General features: G+C 34.7%; 1 protein-coding gene across 1 annotated transcript; it reads right to left on the reverse strand.

Moving 5' to 3' along the window:
* LOC18784461 (ABC transporter G family member 29) lies at positions 44 to 9,727 on the reverse strand. The gene is given in 23 exon segments (XM_020560810.1): positions 44 to 655; positions 816 to 1,070; positions 1,223 to 1,394; positions 1,513 to 1,740; positions 1,841 to 1,974; positions 2,073 to 2,447; positions 2,542 to 2,874; positions 2,963 to 3,138; positions 3,222 to 3,377; positions 3,473 to 3,626; positions 3,724 to 3,833; positions 3,947 to 4,107; positions 4,191 to 4,640; positions 4,642 to 4,787; positions 5,389 to 5,690; positions 6,520 to 6,610; positions 7,021 to 7,074; positions 7,174 to 7,250; positions 7,380 to 7,539; positions 7,636 to 7,720; positions 7,866 to 8,075; positions 8,893 to 9,317; positions 9,431 to 9,727. Coding segments are annotated over 22 exon segments (4,512 nt in total). The 5' UTR covers positions 9,303 to 9,317; positions 9,431 to 9,727; the 3' UTR covers positions 44 to 382.

Below are 18,298 nucleotides of genomic sequence, written 5' to 3' on the forward strand. Positions count from 1 at the left end.
ATATGAGATAAGCATAGAATAAAATAAAAGGCACTAAAATTTATAATGTGATTAAACAATATCGTCTGTCTTTGGTATTGGTAGTAATACAAACAAATTACAAGATAGACACTTAACATTTCAAATACAATCTAAAGGAGCTGTCAACTAAACTCATCTTCATCATCGGTAACAAAAAATCAGCAACTTTAAACAAAAGGTGTATATATATATATATATATATATATATATATATATATATATATAACTCACTTACTTTCTCAAGAGAACAATTCATCATGCTTAAAGAATTGCCCCCTGTTCTTGGGGTACATTCTTACATATATTTACATGTCTCAGTTTCTGTAACATATATAACACGTACAATATAACAAGAATGTTTCTATCTAACTTGGAAGTTCAGTGTCCTTATGCAGTAGGCAAACATGAAGGCAAAGAAGAGTGTGAAGCCAACCAGAACCCCAGCCACTGGTCCCATGAAGTTTGGATCATATCCAAAATGGTCTTCTATGTACCCTTTCACAGTAGGGTCAGGGGTGATCCCAGGTGCTCTAATGGTGTCCTCAATATCACCATACTGCGACACTATCAATCCATACACTGTCCATGCCACTGGACAGATCCAGTAATACCAAACCCACCACTTGGGTATTCTCTGAAAATTCCAAAGTTAAAGAACTTCGCATTAGCATACGTTTAATGAGTTTCGATTACTTGGTCACCATTTTGGTAATGTTAACCAAGAAATCACATGAGTTTTTTTATAATTGAATTTGAAAGTAGGTGCTTGTGGGAAGAAGAAAACTACTACTTACGGGTCTTGGGATGAAGAAACCTGAGAAGAGATTGAAGACCGAATAAAATGCAGCTGCGAATATGGCTGCTACTTGGTGGTTTGGTGTGATGGAAACGGTCATCATTCCGTAGTATGTGAAGTAAAGGAATGAGAAGAAGTTTATGAAGAAGAACCAGAAGAACTTTGCTGCTGTCCATTGGAAGCTCACCATAGCATACACTATCGCTGTATAATATGTAGTTTGAATAAACACATATGGTATTTCAACAATGACCTGCAAGCCATATATATGGTTTTATTTGAATCAGTTAGATTGAGGTGGACAATTTGATAGCACAAAACTATGATATAATAATGTCTTGTGAATTGGATGATTAATTTGTGTAAAATTTTAGTTACTGTAAGCATATAAAGCCCCTCACTTACCTGTGCCAGTGCATAAGGTAATGCAGAGTACATCCCAGCAGCTCTTTCTCGATAGAAAACTGTTCGTTCAATAGCAACAATTGGCTGAACTGTTCCGCAGTTATCGATTCCAACGAAAAGCACAGCAGCATACATAGCCCCAATAATCATGGAAAGATCAGCTGTGCTTTCTCTGAATATGGAACAAAGACAAATAGCTCAGTAGTATGTAAACTCTCGGAGGCTTTGTTCTGCAGCAAAAAGAGCCCTACTTGAAGTTTTGAACTAGTTAAGTAGAGATAAGCGCATACCTTTTAGTGCCAACCTTCCAGAAAATAGTTCCAAGCAGAAGTGCAGCTACCAAGGTGAAAAAGAATCTAACAAGGTTATAATCAGGACTTCGCCAATAAGTCCACCACTGCTTCCAGAGGCAAGACGTGAACTGCTTCCATAATGACTGAGAATACTGAGTCGTAAAATAGAGGTCTTTTGCTCCTGCTGGTGGTGTGCTCAACTCCTTTACTAAAGCTTTGTTTCTCCTGGTCATAGAGAAGAATTTACATTTCCCAAAAGTCAGCCAAATTCTGGACCCTACAAACTATTAGTATTTCTAAACTTTTTGGTTTGTTTTTTACTTACTGGTGCAAGGAAGATGATTTGTAGTGTTGAGCAAAGTCCATTCTAAGCCGAAGCTCAGTTGATACCGAGCTCGCCTCTAGCATCCATGTGGCTGGATTATACTTCTCTTTGATTTTTGTCACACCAGGAATTGCCTGGAATAGATCAATAAGTACGGACTTAGATAATACTGCATTTGTTTATTTGTTTGTGCAACATTAAGAAAATGAAAAAGTTTCGGAAGGCAAAATACCTCAAAATATTCGACAATCTTGTGAGAATTGCGGCCCAAGGGTCCCGAGTAGATAACTTGTCCTCCTCTCTTCAACAGTAGCAGCTCATCAAAGGCCTCGAAGATATCAATGCTAGGCTGATGAATTGTGCAGACAACTGTTCTCCCTGTGTCCACAGTGTTTCTAACAGTCCTCATAACAATTGCAGCTGCCCTTGCATCAAGACCTGATGTTGGCTCATCCATGAAAATGATTGAGGGATTAGCAACAAGCTCAACTGCAATTGTTAACCTCTTTCTTTGTTCAGTTGACAACCCTGAAATTCCTGGAAGCCCCACTAAAGCATCTTTGAGACCGTCTAGCTCGACTAATTCTATCACTTGATCTACAAAAATCTGCAATTATCATAACACAAAGAGCATGCAGTTTCAGAATTTAAATAATCACGCTATGGATTTTTCGGAGAAGTATTGCAAGGCATGATTTTACCATCTTTTCCTCATTGTTGACTTCTTTAGGGAGCCTAAGGAAAGCTGAGTAAATCAGTGACTCTTTGATAGTGACTTGGGGTGAGTGGATATCTGTTTGTTCACAATAACCAGAAATTCTTGCAAACGTTTCTTGCTTCTTAGGGTACCCAGAAATTCGAATGTCCCCTTCAATATACCCACCGGTCTTTCTTCCTGCTAAGACATCCATCAAAGTTGTCTTCCCAGCCCCGCTGACCCCCATTAGAGCAGTCAAGACCCCAGGCCTAAATGCACCAGTTACTTCACGAAGTAGTTGCAGCCTGTCCTCTGCCACTCCTTCTTCCTTCATTTCCTGTTATTGTGCAAAGTAGTGAAGTTGGAATATAATATGATGTTTCAGGTTCATAAAGAGTGCAGAGGGAAAAAGAAATATCTCTTACCTGGGGCATGTCCACATAATAATTAACACTGTCAAAGGACATTGCAAGAGGAGTGAAGGGTAGAACCATTCCTCTCTTCGGGGCAACACCACTGGCGATTTCAAGAGATGAATCAGCATTTCTACTTAGTCCATTGGCATTGGATCGACTGCTCATTCTCCGGATTGTCATTTCTCCTAAAAGATTTTTCAGTCGCATAAGAAACTTGGATAACAAATTATTTTCACATTTCAATTGCCAAGAGTTTTCTGTTTCTTACTTGAGTTGTTTCCATCAGTAGAAGATAAAGATCTAGAAAATGAGTCTTTCTTTGACGGGGGCCTTCTAAGCCTTGGTTCTTCCTTTGATTCTTCTTGGTCTGCCTCCATTTCGTTTGCCACTTCTTCGGATATTATGGCTTGTGGCTTTCCGGGAGCTAGTTTATTGAAACGAGCATTAAAATCTTCACTTTGAAACAACAAATAAAAGAACAAAATCCATGTTTGACATAAAAGGAATGTTGATTCTTACCGTTCAGGTACATAAGCGCGAGCGTATAAAGGACGTTGAAGAGAATTGCAAACCCAAGAATAGCGGCAGCTCCAATCCAATACCAGTATTGGTCAGGGTAAACATTAAAGTTATTTAGCACTGCCACACCCAAGCTGGTAACATTATCTGAAGCCTGCAACACAATGAAGTCCATTTTAGAATCTAACCTTTTTGTTAAACAAATCTAGCTCATCTATGATGCATGCAAGGAAGTGCCTTGTATGGCATACCAGTTTGTTCATCCACCTCGGAGAATACATTTCGTTTACAGTCATAGCATTGAAGCCATATGTCATAGGTGAAACCCAGTATCCCCAAATCCACCACTTGGGAATTTCACCTGTAAAAAATGAAGTAAACTCATTGATGATTCAGTGAAGTACTAACCGTGCTCATCTTTGTAGGTTTTTGACTGCTTTGACAACTACATTCAATATTCAGTTTCATGCTAACCTCTAGGAATTATGAAACCTCCAAGCATGAAAACAATGAGCACGGTGAGAGACCCCCCAGTGTTCGATATGATCATGGTCCTGCAGACTCCTGCAATAAGCCTAAACATCCCAGAAGCCATTTGTTGGAGCAAAAATACCAACAATAGATGCTTGAAAAATCTGCAAATATTTTGACATATTCAAACTCAGAGTTTCTTGAAAAACCAAAGACATAAATGAGATGAAGCATACAAATTTTGTACCTGCTAGCTTCTGGTGCAAATCCAATGGTGTAATATGTAATGGCTATCCAAATACAAGATTCCAAGATGGATATAGGAATCCCAAGCAGGACAGATGGGACAGTGAAAGTCCAAGCAGGGTGGAAGAGTAGGTCTCTGTGCTTGTAAAACACAGGGAGCCTTGCAATGGTCAAAGAGAGCTCAGCAAAACCATTGAACATGTTAACGATCATGGAAAATATAAGTGCACCAACATAAACGGCTGCATCATCTTCATTCCTAGTGTTCATTTCGGTCCTCAAGAAAACGGTGGAGGCTATAAATGCACCTATTATAATTTGGACCGTCTTGAAGATGTAGATGAAGGAGTTCCTCTTAATGAGCAGCCGTTCTTTGTCAAAGCAGGCCTTGAGAAGCTCCATTTTGGGTATTGAATATCTTGTGAACACAAGAGCTGCTTTGGCCGCGAGGCTTGTCGAAAGGGATTGAGAGCTCATTTTCGAGCCTCATGCCCACATGGAAGCGTTTGAACCTGTTTGCAAATTCTGTAACTGATACGTATCTGTATTGCTTCCTTCTGTCATTCCAATATTGTTCTTGGTCTTTTCTTGATGTAACCTGAGAAAGTTTAATACAGTTATGGGTTGGAAAATTGGCCCATCAAAATTATGGATTTCGATTAGCACAATTGCATGGACTGTTCAAACTGTTTAAACCATTCAAACCGATCCAATCATACCCGGATATGTTTGATTCGTTTTTACACTAAAAATGTAATATTGAACAGAGTCAAACCAAATTGCAATTAGTTTAGTTTGACTTATTTAGAAATTGTCTAAACCGAACTAAGCTGCTATATTTTTATTTTATTTTAACAATGACATTTTCTTATTTGGTATCATCATCTTACTAATTCATCTCAACATTGATATAAACCATTTAATATGAAAAAATAAAATAAAATCGTTAAGGTATTCGTATTTGAACGAATTCTCTCTAAAAAAATTGCTTAATTGCTTAGAAAGTGAACTGACTGAACCAATCCGATCATTAAATGAATTACTATAATTTGTTTATTTTACTGGGTTTAATTCAAACTGCGATGTTTCATTATTTAACATATAATTTAAAACTTAAACCGAACCAAACCAAACCACAACATCTCAACTACTAATCACAACCTATCATATTTATTAAGTGAGACCTATCAAGATTTTACCTCTTGCAAGAAATCAGCGGTTCCCTTTCGCTCGGGGCATCGAAATCCACAGCTCTCAAAGAACTCTAAAATGTTATCACGTGGGCCCTGGTAGACAATCTGGCCTTCCGATAGAAGGATGATGTCATCAAAGAGATCGAACGTCTCAGGAGCAGGTTGGAGTAGGGACATCAAGATTGTGGCCTCAGTGATGTGTACAATTTGTTGTAGGCACTTCACTATTTGAAATGTCGTGGAGCTATCTAGACCCGTTGAGATCTCATCCATGAACAACGTTTTAGTAGGCCCCACAATCATCTCACCTGTGTTTCACCATATTAATTTGAGCTTGTCAACACATTGTAATTGTACACGCACATAAATATTTTTTTAATACAAGAAAACATTTATGAAAAAAAAAATTACACATATGAAGTTTATATGAAATATTTATTTTATAATATACTATGACTCCTAATTTGAGATTTTTCATTTTTCATTTTCTTAGAAAATTTGGACGGTACGATAATAAATTTAATTAATCAACATAAAAAGAAAAAAAAACCTAAAAAAATTAACTGTTTAAAGTTGTCTTCATATGATCAATATATACATTAGAATCTACTTATTAATAAATTAAGGTATGTCTTGTAGGATTTATATTGGTCCATTAGGGCATTCAAATTGATTTAGCAACAACTTATGGTCCTATGGTCCTTTGGAAAGATGAAGGAATTCATAAATTCTATTTGTATTATGCAAGTAGTTAAATTACTCTTTTCATCGTTGAAACTCAGAAGAGTTCACAAGTTTGATTCTCCACTTATCTGTTAATAATAATAAAAAGTCGTTAAATTGCTCTTCATAAAATATTTCCCGTCCAAGAAAGACCCTTCAAGACTCAAGAGGGATAGTTCTACGGAGAATAAAACAAAAAAAAAACAAAAAAAGGGGTCCCTTTTTCTTTTTAAATTTTCAACTACAATAGTTAAAAATTCTATTCCTATAAAATATTTTTATTTTAATTGGATTGGGAGATCCTTTATAATAATTTGAGACATGCTTTTCCCAAAGACAAAGAAAATTCAAAGTGTACAGGGACCCCATTTTTGTTAATAAAATAAAAAGAAAAAAACGAAGGTGGGAATTGACCTGTGGTAACTCGTTTTCTCTGCCCACCAGAAATCCCTCTCTGCATCTCATCTCCAACAATTGTATCCTTGCAAATATCAAGCCCCAAAATCTGTTCCAAATTCAATCCAAAATCATGTCAGCAATTACATGAGGTCATGCGCTTCATCACTATTTTAATTAGCAAGACATTGTAAAGGGTGTTTTAGTAACTTGTTATTAAAAGCATGGTTGGTCACCAACCAAAGTGCAAAGAAGGGCCCTCATTATCCAGGACTGTGTTCAGATAGACAGCAGTCAGCAAAGTAGGTGTGTGTGGAGAAAATTTTGACAAAAACAAAAACTAATTTGACTTGGTATTGTTGGTGACCTGTGCCTTTCATTCATGATCTGGTTGTGGAAAATCTCTTCGTAATTAATATAAAAGCAAACCAAGGCGGTGGCACTGGCACTTGTTTTTTGTCACTACCTTTAATAATTAATTAGAAGAAAAAAAAAAATATATAATTAAGAAATACTTACTTTTAGAGTATAATCAGTAATGAGACTGCTCTCAATTCCTCCCATTGAAGTAGCCTGCCAAACAAAAAATAGATTACATATTAGATAGAAATTCTCCTACATGAACGTTTGGATGTTGGATAAATAAATTCTATGACTATAAATATTATATACCTTCATGAAAAGGTCTACTTCTAGCTCTGGAAATATTCCATCGGCCTTTTCTCTTCTAGCAAGCTCAGAAAGAAGTTCTACATATATAAAACCCAACGAATATAATTTTAAAAATTATTATCAAATTCATTTCCAAAATTACAAATAAATGAATGAATAAATAAAGAGAGCCAAATTTGAGTTTCAGTTTGGGTTTGGTGAGTTACCATATCGACTACCAACCCCTTGGCACCTTGCTGAAAAATCTAGGGTTTCTTTGACTGTCATAACTCCTGTATGAACATCATTTTGGCTAATGTATGCAGATGTCTTCTGCGGCACAAATTCATTTAGCCTGTACCCATTGTAAGTGATTTCTCCTTTAACCTGTTCAATATTTATAAATAATAAATAATTAAAAAAAAATTATTATTATTATTGTAATAAACCCTATTTTATTAACAGTGTCTTTTGACCCCTGACCTGCAAGCCTGGGTCCAATTTTCCAGCTAGTGCCAGCAAAAGGGTTGTTTTCCCTGAGGATGGGGGACCTAGTAAAAGGGCCATCCTACAACCCAAAAAAAAAAAAGAAAAAAAAAAAAGAAAAAAAAAAGAGAGGTTACAAAAACTCTAATTAATCAAAATCAATAACTAATGACCTCATCTAATTATTAATTTGGAATAAACTCCTTATTAGTTACCGTAAACCTTACCTTGATGGTTTAATAATGCCAGAGGCTTCTTTGAGAATTGTTAACTTTGTTCTCTTAGCCAATCTAATCCCAATTAAGCCAAGAGCTGATTCTGCAATGTTCCGAGCAACATTTGGGAGGGTGGGAAGAGCTCTGGTGCCGACATGGCAATCAGCTTCAACGGTCAAATGCTCAAACCTAACTTCCACTGTTGGAAGTCTGATCCCAACCCTGTAATCAATTATAACACATTAGCAAATTAATTAATTAATTAACTCATAATTAATATGCTCCAATTTGATTCCCTTTACAATAAAAGAGTAGCCTGAAAGTTCTTTTCTTGACCTATTTGTTTGTCCCTTGAGAAATTAATGAAAGAGACACAGTATTAAGCAACATAGAACTCATAAATTAGTATTCGGCTTGCATCACAAGCCTTCTACTATGCTCACCAAGACAGCGACTTAAGCTAGTTTTTGTTTTTCACATCTTCATATTCCATTTGGCCTCTAATCAAGGTCAAAGAAACGACAAATGAAAGCGATCAATGGTAAATTATGTATGAAAGCGACCATGCAATTAATTAAGTAAATAAAATTTAACCATATCTAAGTAATGATACATGGATGACATTGTTGATGCATCATCAATCTCTCATGTAACAAATTCTAATGGCCGAACACCTCTACCCCGAAATGTTACATGAATCACAAATATTAGTGGGTCCTGCATCCATTAATGCGAGAAGCATACTCATTGCGTCTGTTTTATTCATATTTTCTTTTTAAAAAATTTTCCTATTAAGAAAATCAATAATAATATACTTAACTTTTTTTTTTCTTAATTATGTCTCGTCTCTAGCATAAGTGAGACTGCAAGTGAGTTTCACTTTTGTGAGAGATGTGATTATTCACTCGAAGAGTAAATGTTTTAATGAGTTATTAAAAATGGTTTTCTACTAAATATCAACAAAAAGAAGAGATGAGAGATATAGAAAAAAAGAAATATACACCCGGTTGCACGTAAGTGTAATCATGGTAGAACTTACTTATCAATTCTACTTCTGAACTTTTTCAAGAACTTCTCATTGTCTTCCTCTGCAACCTTAAAAATCCTGTCAATGAAATTTTGACGGTCGTTTATGTCGAGCTTTAGAACATCAACCTCCTTATGCACCACTTTGTTGTTGTTGTGGTGGTGTCCTTGAGGTTCTGTTTCCACACAGGACTTGATGATGCTTGTTCTTAGCCGATCATATGTGGGCAGTTTCTCAATGGCTGCCCATTTCAGAGCCTCTTCATCTTCATCCACGTGGCTATTTCTCCGAGAGTGCGAGGCACTCACAAACACTTCTTCCATGCTCCAACTTGCTCTGCTAAAACTCCTGCTTATGCTTCTGCTATGGCTATGGTGCCTCTGATGTGATTGTGAACCTTTCACTTTCTCTGTTCCGTCCATTTTTGACTTACCCTTCTGAAATGTTTAAAAAAAAAAAAAAAGAATTTAGCAAAAATGGAATAGCTTTATGCTCTGTTTGGTTTATGAGAAAATTGAAATTTGGGTTTCTAAATAAGGAAACAGAATACCTCAACTGGGTTCAACACCAAATTCTTGGTTTTTAGTTGAAGGGGGAGTTTTGTGAACTTTTCTTGCCAACCAAACAAGGGATGAAGAACTTACTTATTTGGTGTTTGCTGAATGACAAGGGGGAAGGGGTTTGGTTTCTCTCCTTTGGAAACTGAGCAGGGAGCAGAGGAAATGGGTTGGTGGAGTTTGAAAAATTATTCTCTTTACTTTTCCCCACTTCCTCTACTTTATTCTTGGAAATCAAAATCTCTCTTTTTTTTTTTCCCTTGCCAAAAGGGAGAGATTTTGGAAGTATGATTAGGAGGACTGGTGTGATTTGTTTCCTTTGATAAGTTCTGTGGATATTTATACGTGCACAAGAGGGAGAAAATTCTCTATTTTTCTTAAAGAATTATTAAAATTGTCAGAATATTATATTTCATGATTGCCTTGAATAGTATTCAAATGTGATCGGCCGTACCCACTTCCTTTCCAATTTCTTTTGAGTCATTTTGTGGGCTCCTTATATCATTCTACGCATCTAATGCCATGCCATTGGTACATGAGGTTTGGTAATTTAGTGACACCCAACCACCCATGTATGATGTATGGTGGAGAAAAATAAATCAAAATGGCAAACATAATCCTATAAATTAAAGAGTTTTACTAGCGTTAGTCATCAAGGATTAGTACTAAAAAATAAAAAAAATTATTTACAGAATCATATTGTCAATTGGATTTTTTAGACATGCTAAGATTAGTCGCTTATGAATCAAAGTGGCAATATTATCTTTTAAATCAAAGAATTTTACTGACTTTAATCATTCAAATTATCGCATTATATTTCAATAATATGTCACAAGAGCAAAGGGCAAGTGGATTTTAAATTGGTGATGGTCATGTGATCATATCTTTTGGTGCGTTGGTTGCCTCAGCACTTGTTGCCTTGGGAAACAGAATTAATGCCAGTCATTTTGGGATAAAAGTTTGGTTAGTAGCACCAGTCCAAATTATCCAAGTATCCAACATGTGCAGTTGAATTAAATCAGTAATACTCGCCGTTCAACAGGAATCCATATTTCTCTGTGAAAAAAACAAGGTGGAGTTTTATATTCAGCTTTGGCATTAGGTGGGTGGAGAGGTGGCTATATATATTGCTTCTATATGTAAACAGTTGACAAATTTAGAACTTGGCTGGTGAGGTGAAGACTATACGAAGACTGAGACGATATTGGTACATGGTCGTCGTATGCATGGATGCCAATATTAAGCCTTTTTTATTATATTTTTTATTCATATCAATATCAAGCTTAGAAACCCAACGTAATTTTGCATAAAGATTGTCACGATACCTAAAAATAAATATTTAAATTATTAAAATACAATACGAAATAAATCCTATAAAAATATACATCAATCGAACCTCTCTATATACATATTTGTTTTTATAAAAATATACATATAAGCTAACACCTAGCTAGGACACTAGAATTTGGTTGACCGAGTAAACAACTAACAATTAAATAAATCTTTTTATTTATTTATTCTTCTTCTCAGATCACCAACTCCACCCAAATATATGTGGGAGTTGTTAATTGTTAAATGGACAACTTGGGAACGCCGATAGGTCCAAATAGGGAAAGGAAAAAGGTTCCGGGCTGTTTGTTTTTAGGTCCACCTTCACCTTCCCGCAATATTTGTATACTAATTAATACTAAAATAAATAATTAAAGAGTTGCATTATAATTTGAAGTAGTGGAAGCTTGGCACGCCATGTACTGCATTGTAAACATGATCTTTCTCAAGTTCTTAGCATATCTTACTGTACTGGCAGTGCTATAGATATAAAGTATACAGCTTTATTTCCATTTTTTTCCTCAAAGTTTCATGAAGCAGGAAGAGTTTTTTTTCTTCTTCCTTTAGAGCTGAATGATTGAGTCATTAAAACATTTGAATTAAACATTTGTTTCTAATTGCACGCATTGTAAGCCACATCAAGTCCACCTGACAACAAACAAGCTGATTGCATTTTCCAAATTTACAGATATACTTGCCCCCTTCTATGAAAATAAGAAGTTTTACTTTTCTGTCAATCAATGTTTGACATGTGATATATGTGTAGAGGTTTTCTTTTTGTATTTTTAACGAATTATTTTTGCATATATGTCAAACTGTGATTTGTAAGAAGTAGAAATGTCATCTTCTAGGGAAGGAGGGAAGCAGTGTCCTTTACAGATTATCATTTTCGCTATAAAAAAACAACATTTATTTAGGCTATTCTCTGAAAAATAATCACACTTTTGGCATGTTTCTTCAAATGTCATCAACTTTTTAATCTTAAATTCAGGCGAAAATAAAATTAAAAACCTTCATCTTTTGTACAAATTCCAATTCAATATGATTATCACCATGTATTATTATGTAAAATATTCGTAAAATGTTTCATTCTAGAAGTTTATAAATGTTTATAAAGGGGAATTAGAACCCTAATTCAAATACATTAATTTGATAATCAGGCAATTCCCAGCTTGATCTAGCTCAAATAGTTTGTACGTAGTATATGCATGACATTGTCAACTCTTGTTGGAGCTTTTTATTCCGAAATATATATTAGTATATTAATAATTTTACAGAAAGTCTTGGTGACTTTGAAATTATGTACAGAGAATGTTAGATTATGTGATCGCAACGCTTTGTCATCTCCTCGATTTATATATATGCATTTCTAGTTTTGGTTGGTAAACAAGAAAGGACTTAGTCTACAAATGTCATAATGAGGCTTCTACCTACAAATGTTCACAAATTCCAAATATTTATTATTATTTTTCTCTACTTTACTGCGATTTGGCATCATAGAAATCTTTTCCTATTTACCTCAAGGATTAGTTGGTCTTTTTGACAATTTAAAGGAAGCGCCGGGTAGGAAAAATACCCATTAAAATAATAAAAGAAAATATTTACCTCCTTTTCTGAAAGTATGAATTCATATTTTCTTTTCAATCATGATTTACAGTAAAAGAAAAAGGAATCTTCTAAAGTATCCTTAGAGTAAAAACGTCATTACATACTGAATCAAAAACATCTGAACGTATGAAGTCTTAGGAATATATATATATATATACAATATGTTCTTTCTAGACTAGGCTAGGTGCTCTTTCAACTGGTTGACATTGTAGCTTGAAAACCATACATAAGAGGTATGACCTCTGAGAGTTGATCAAGAATTTCATGCAAAGTTATTTGGCTTTGATATGACATTGCCGTCCGTCTAGATATATGGTAAGGTGACGATTCTTGGTTCTTGTGATATTTTATGTTGCGTTGGTGATGTTTGAAATGTGATTCGATTTTGCAATGAATAGGCTACAATTCAAATGAAGTCGTAAATAAATTTCACATATCTTCTGTATTGACACCAAGCATTGAGAGAATAAAAATATTTTTCATCGTCAACTGCCCTGGCCCGGATCCAATCATCCAAGCAAGGGAAGAGAATTCCAATTTCAGCTCCCTCCAAATTCCAAAGACTTTTTCTTTGTTGTAGATAATTTTTGTATCTCTGTCTTTTGTTTGGACCAATTTGGTTTTCTTGGTTGAATTGTGGTGGATCAGATTGTTGTTGGTTACTTGAGAATACTTAAAATAACAAAGCTAGTCTCTGACTCTAAATACGCAGTTGTGTAGGAAAACCTTCTACTTAATCGAAAATACTTTTTTTTTTCTTCATGTTTATTACATTGTCAAAGCTTTCAACTTGAATTATTAATTGCGTGAATTATACGTCAGACTGTCTAAAAAAATTAAGAATACATATATGAGCATAGCTTAAATGTAGAGTGAAACTTTTTTTGTTTGTTTTGAATGTAAGCGATAGTCTAAATTATAAAGGGAGGTGAATTTTTCACACAAACACATTATCAATGTGTCATGGGGGTTCGAACCTAAAACCACTAATCTATAAGTCAATGTCTTTTTTCATTGGGTTAAACCTCGTTGGCTGTAGAGTGAAATATTTATTTAACTACTATATGTGATTAATTTTGTACATATAAAAATGTTTAGGAATATCATTGTGTTGACCAAAACAATGTTCTAGATGCATATTCTCTCCCTTCATCATGCTATCATCAGTACATTTCATTGCATCATCTTTAATGTTATGATCTCTTTCACATCGATAGAGAGGAAAACCTAGGCGTCATGCATTTTATCATTTGGAGACGGGCAATTGCAATTCCTTTGGTTGCAAAGATATTCTCGTTCTACTTTTATCATTATCACATGAGCAAATGTATTTGTCGACTTCGCTAGCAGTTTAATGGTCCCCAAATCAAGGTGGCTAGTTGTTAATTAAAATTAAACAAAATAAATACAAATATAATGTTGCTAGTTGTTTATTTTATCATCAAGTGAAAATTATATTCATAATCTAGCCACAAATAATCAATACATGTATGAAAATTGTACAACTTCAGAAAGGGTACATCAACATCATCAATTCAAGGGAAATATTGTCTTCCGCCAACAACTATAGCCACAAATGGCCAATACAACTTAACCGCATAAAGGTAGCAGGCTTGGTTAACCCAAAAAAGTATGGGAAAAATATTGATTTATATAACTAAATTAAAATGAAACCATCAAGTTTGGCACTTAAAAAGTCCCTTAAAACATAATTAAACTACAATGATATATGCTAAAACTAATATCACGAAGATTAAAGTAAATAATGATTGTAATCTTTAAATCAACTATACTAAATGAATCCATGAATGCCAAATTTCAGCGGAATAAGTTCGGTTGGGTTTGCTCTCTAGTTTCAATTCCGGCAGTTGCAACATCTGGTGACTAGCGACAGGCTTAGTTTCGCGAGTGAATATTAATTGAGATGCACACAAGCTAGCCTAGACACCTCATGATATTTACTAAAAATAAATAAGAGTATGTGACAACCACAAGATCCCTTAGAATTCCAAAGGTGGATCCGGTCAAACACTCTAGGTGTACGGAGCACAATTTAGATATGTTACTCAACATTAATTGTGGCTAATAGAAGGGTGTGTTTTTCAACATTTAAAATTGACCACGCCCTTTGTGGGTGCCATGATCTTTTTTTATTTATTTTTAAAGCACAAATGTACGGCTCATGTAGCTAATATAGGAGGAAAGGCAAGTGGCTTTTGCCCTATTTTCTAATGGTGTTGTCCGAAAATTTCCGATCAAATGTAATTTAAGAATTAGGGTTGAATTTTATTCGAGGATTTTTAGAACTACCGGGATCTATTTCAAAATTATAACATTATATCAAAATGGTTGTCTTCATTTTATTGAAGAGGGTGAGAAGCACAGAAAAACCAAGGGGATCTTCAAGAAATTCCAAACTTTTTATAATATGAGAGTAAGACTTCATGTGTTGGACCCAACAGCCATACGTGCTCCTACATTATTCAATATATGTTGTCCACATGTTAGGTTTGAAACTTAGCCACACGTGTGGGAGCATGTTGAGAGTGTTTGTCCCATATTGAAATATTACGGAACTTAGCCTGGGTTTATAAGAAGTTGAGCTACTCCCCTCATTGCCAATTGATTTTGAAGTGGAACCTCAATTTCCTTCATATCTATTATATATAATACACTATATGAACTGATATCACAAAGTTCTAATCTATTATATCCTTCCACAGCCCAGTTTTGTTAGCTTCGATGGTCCATCCAAACCCTGAACATAAGCTTCACGATAAACATGCTAGTATTACAATTACAATAAAGTTATGCTATAAAGATTTCATGGACTCTTCTATAAAGATTAAAATTGATCCAAGTTGAAGGGAAGATGGAATTCAAAGGAAGAAAGATAAAATGGAGTGGACCATAGTAATTAGCTGGAAGGCAGGCGTTGGCGATTATTGAAGAATAGAAGATGATGAGCACCAGATGAAAGGAGACGGAAAGCAGCCGAAGTGATGTATGACGCACACATTTGACTCGAAGAAACTTGTTAGAAGCAGCACGCTGGTATTAAATTTAGAAATGTGGTGCAGGCAATTGGCCTTGGAAGACAAAGGTTTGATTGTAAAAGGAGAAGTAGAGAAGCAGTAGCAATTTAGGAAGGAACAAATAAAATACTTCTTCAACTTCCCTGGCCCCCGAATGGGACTTGGTGTACGCCAACTAAAACCTATGTTCCGATGTCTTGTTGGTTAGATGGGTCCTCAGCTATAGTCAAGAGGCAGAGCCATGAATTTAAGTAAGAGGAGGCATCTTTAAAAATTCAAACACTTTCTTTTATGACAAATCAACCTAGTTTTTAAGAAATCCCTAATTCTCTTTTTTTTTCTTTTTTTTTTGGGTATGAATAACCTACCACTCTTTTATGATAACAAATACATGCAATTCAACATAAATTTAGACATAAGAATGAAAGAGAAGCAAAGAAAATAGTGGGCATTTAAGAATTTGAAAGAAAGTTTATAATATTTTTACAATATCACTAACATATAATTGTCTATACAATAATATTTGAGAGTGGGCTCACTGGTATACCCATGAATTTTTTAGCAGAAGTGGAATTTTGAAAGGCTAAAAACTCTTTGTGGATTGAACATTTAAAGCATATTACCTAAATTGACCTTAGGTCCCTTCATGCATTCATATCATACATGAAAAATTGTTTTATATAAAAATATTGACTAAGGATGAAAATTGATTTTTCAGAATAATCGTTTTCTCAAGATAATTTTTGGCGGCTTTTATTCCTTACACATCAAATAAGAAAACTTGATTTTATGGGATTTTATTATGAAATATATATTGACTTAATGAGCCATCATTTTTAGCCTAAATCGTATTTTGCACCGATTTGTCCATATTTTGATTTGGTCGAAATTTGATTTTCTAGTATTTTTATTTGAAACCAAATAGGGGTACTTCCTTATTTACATTATAAACTTAAGTAAATGGAATAATATGAAAATAAATGAAAGTAAAAGGACAAAGACATTTACTTAAATATTGAAAATAGAAATAAGGTAATCTGTTCACCTGAAGTGCACCATCACCATCTTAGCAAAGGGGCAATTTGAAGTAACTACAATGGTTTTTCCGACGAGGGAAAGTGCAACTTGCGCCTTAATAGATCCGCTACTAGCCAGTGCCCACCCTGGGCATGCATTGGCTCTGCTAGTGGCCATAGTATGATAGAGAGAAGAGTTGAAATAATAACAAAGTTAGTCACCTCAATATATAATTTTATGTCTTTTTTTTCTTTTTAATACAAGTGATAGTCTAAACTAGCTCAAGAGAAGGGGGGTTTCTCACATAAACTATCAAGATGTCATAGGAATTCAAACATGAGATCACTGATATGCAAGTAAATGCCATTTTTTACTAGGCTAAACCCTGTTGGCATATTGATTTTGAATTAAATGTTCTAATTGTATCATCATGCATGCAATGAAAAATGTTTACTTACTATAGTTTAGTTAGGGACAAAATTATGTATCTCTATGAATCATACAAATCGACAATCTTGGTATAACAATTACGATCCTCATAATAAAACTATCCATTTAATTCATACATATGATAATTAAATAATCTCTAGTTCAATTGATTTTTAATAAAGATGATTTTAGATGGTGATTTAGAAAATGAATGATTCCATACATGTGAATAATAAAAATTAGTTAATCACAACGTGGTGAATAACTAAATGCACCTAAAATTTTGTAACCTTTACACATAAAAATGTGAAAACTTGCGTTTACCGAAACAATGTTCTAGACATCCTCTCTTTTCCTTCATCATCCTTTCGTCGTCGGTGGATTTCATTGCATCATTTCATCTCTATGATATGATCTCTTTCACATTCAACACAGAGAGAGAGAGAGAGAGAGAGCAAAGCTTAGGCGTCCGTTGCCCATTGGGGTGTTATGCTTTTGGTTTCATTCTTCTGGTTTTCTCATTAACCCAAGTTGACATGTCGCTAGCTCTAGCTGTACAATAATGTCAACTTCGCTTGCAGATTAATGGTCCTCAAATCAATGCCGCTAGTTGCTGGTCAAAAGTTAATACTAAGATAAAAATTAGCGTCTCTAAACATTTTGACAAGAGACATCCAAGCCACCTGTTCATTTTCGACAATGATCTCAATGTCCAACAAGACGCCAATGCTATACGTCAATGGAGAAATCTACGTCAATGTGGTTTGGCCTTAATTCCAATTCCTTGTGAGAAAAAATTTGGCGAAAGCGATACATGAAAATCTTCTGACTAACTAATTCAACTCAAAATAAATACTTTAAAAGAGGAAGGGGCATATACCATCAAGAAATTAATATTTGGTAGAAAACATGCCCATGATCCATTAAAACGTCATCTCTTAGGTGGCTTGGAATAGAATTTGATGGTAGAGGAGAGGCAAGTGGCTTGTACTTCAAGTGGTTAACAACAGTTATTCATGTATCTGGAGTTTTGTGTTCAAATCTCTCTCTCTCTCTCAATATTACTTGTATAAACAAAAGTAGATGAAAGCATTAGTTTAAATATCTATATCTGACGTATTTTGTTTGAATTGTGCTCAAAAAATTCCCCGAAAATGTGGCGAGGCATAATATATTTATTGACGATTGTCAAGACTTGAACCGAAGCTTTCATTTGGAAGTAACAAATTTAACATGTCATGTGTACACTTGATGACCAGAAAAGACATTAATCTGAGCTTGTGATAGTAACGTGCTATACTAGACAAGGAAAAAAGCAGAAAGTGTCATATATCCCCACAATATCTCAGACCAAAAATCAAATTATGCACATAAGTCATAACATTACTAAGCTCTAAATGATAATATAAACTGAGAAAAATGAAACTATTGAAGCCTGCCGCG

The sequence above is a fragment of the Prunus persica genome, chromosome G3, assembly GCF_000346465.2.
Source record: "Prunus persica cultivar Lovell chromosome G3, Prunus_persica_NCBIv2, whole genome shotgun sequence".
NCBI lineage: Eukaryota > Viridiplantae > Streptophyta > Magnoliopsida > Rosales > Rosaceae > Prunus > Prunus persica.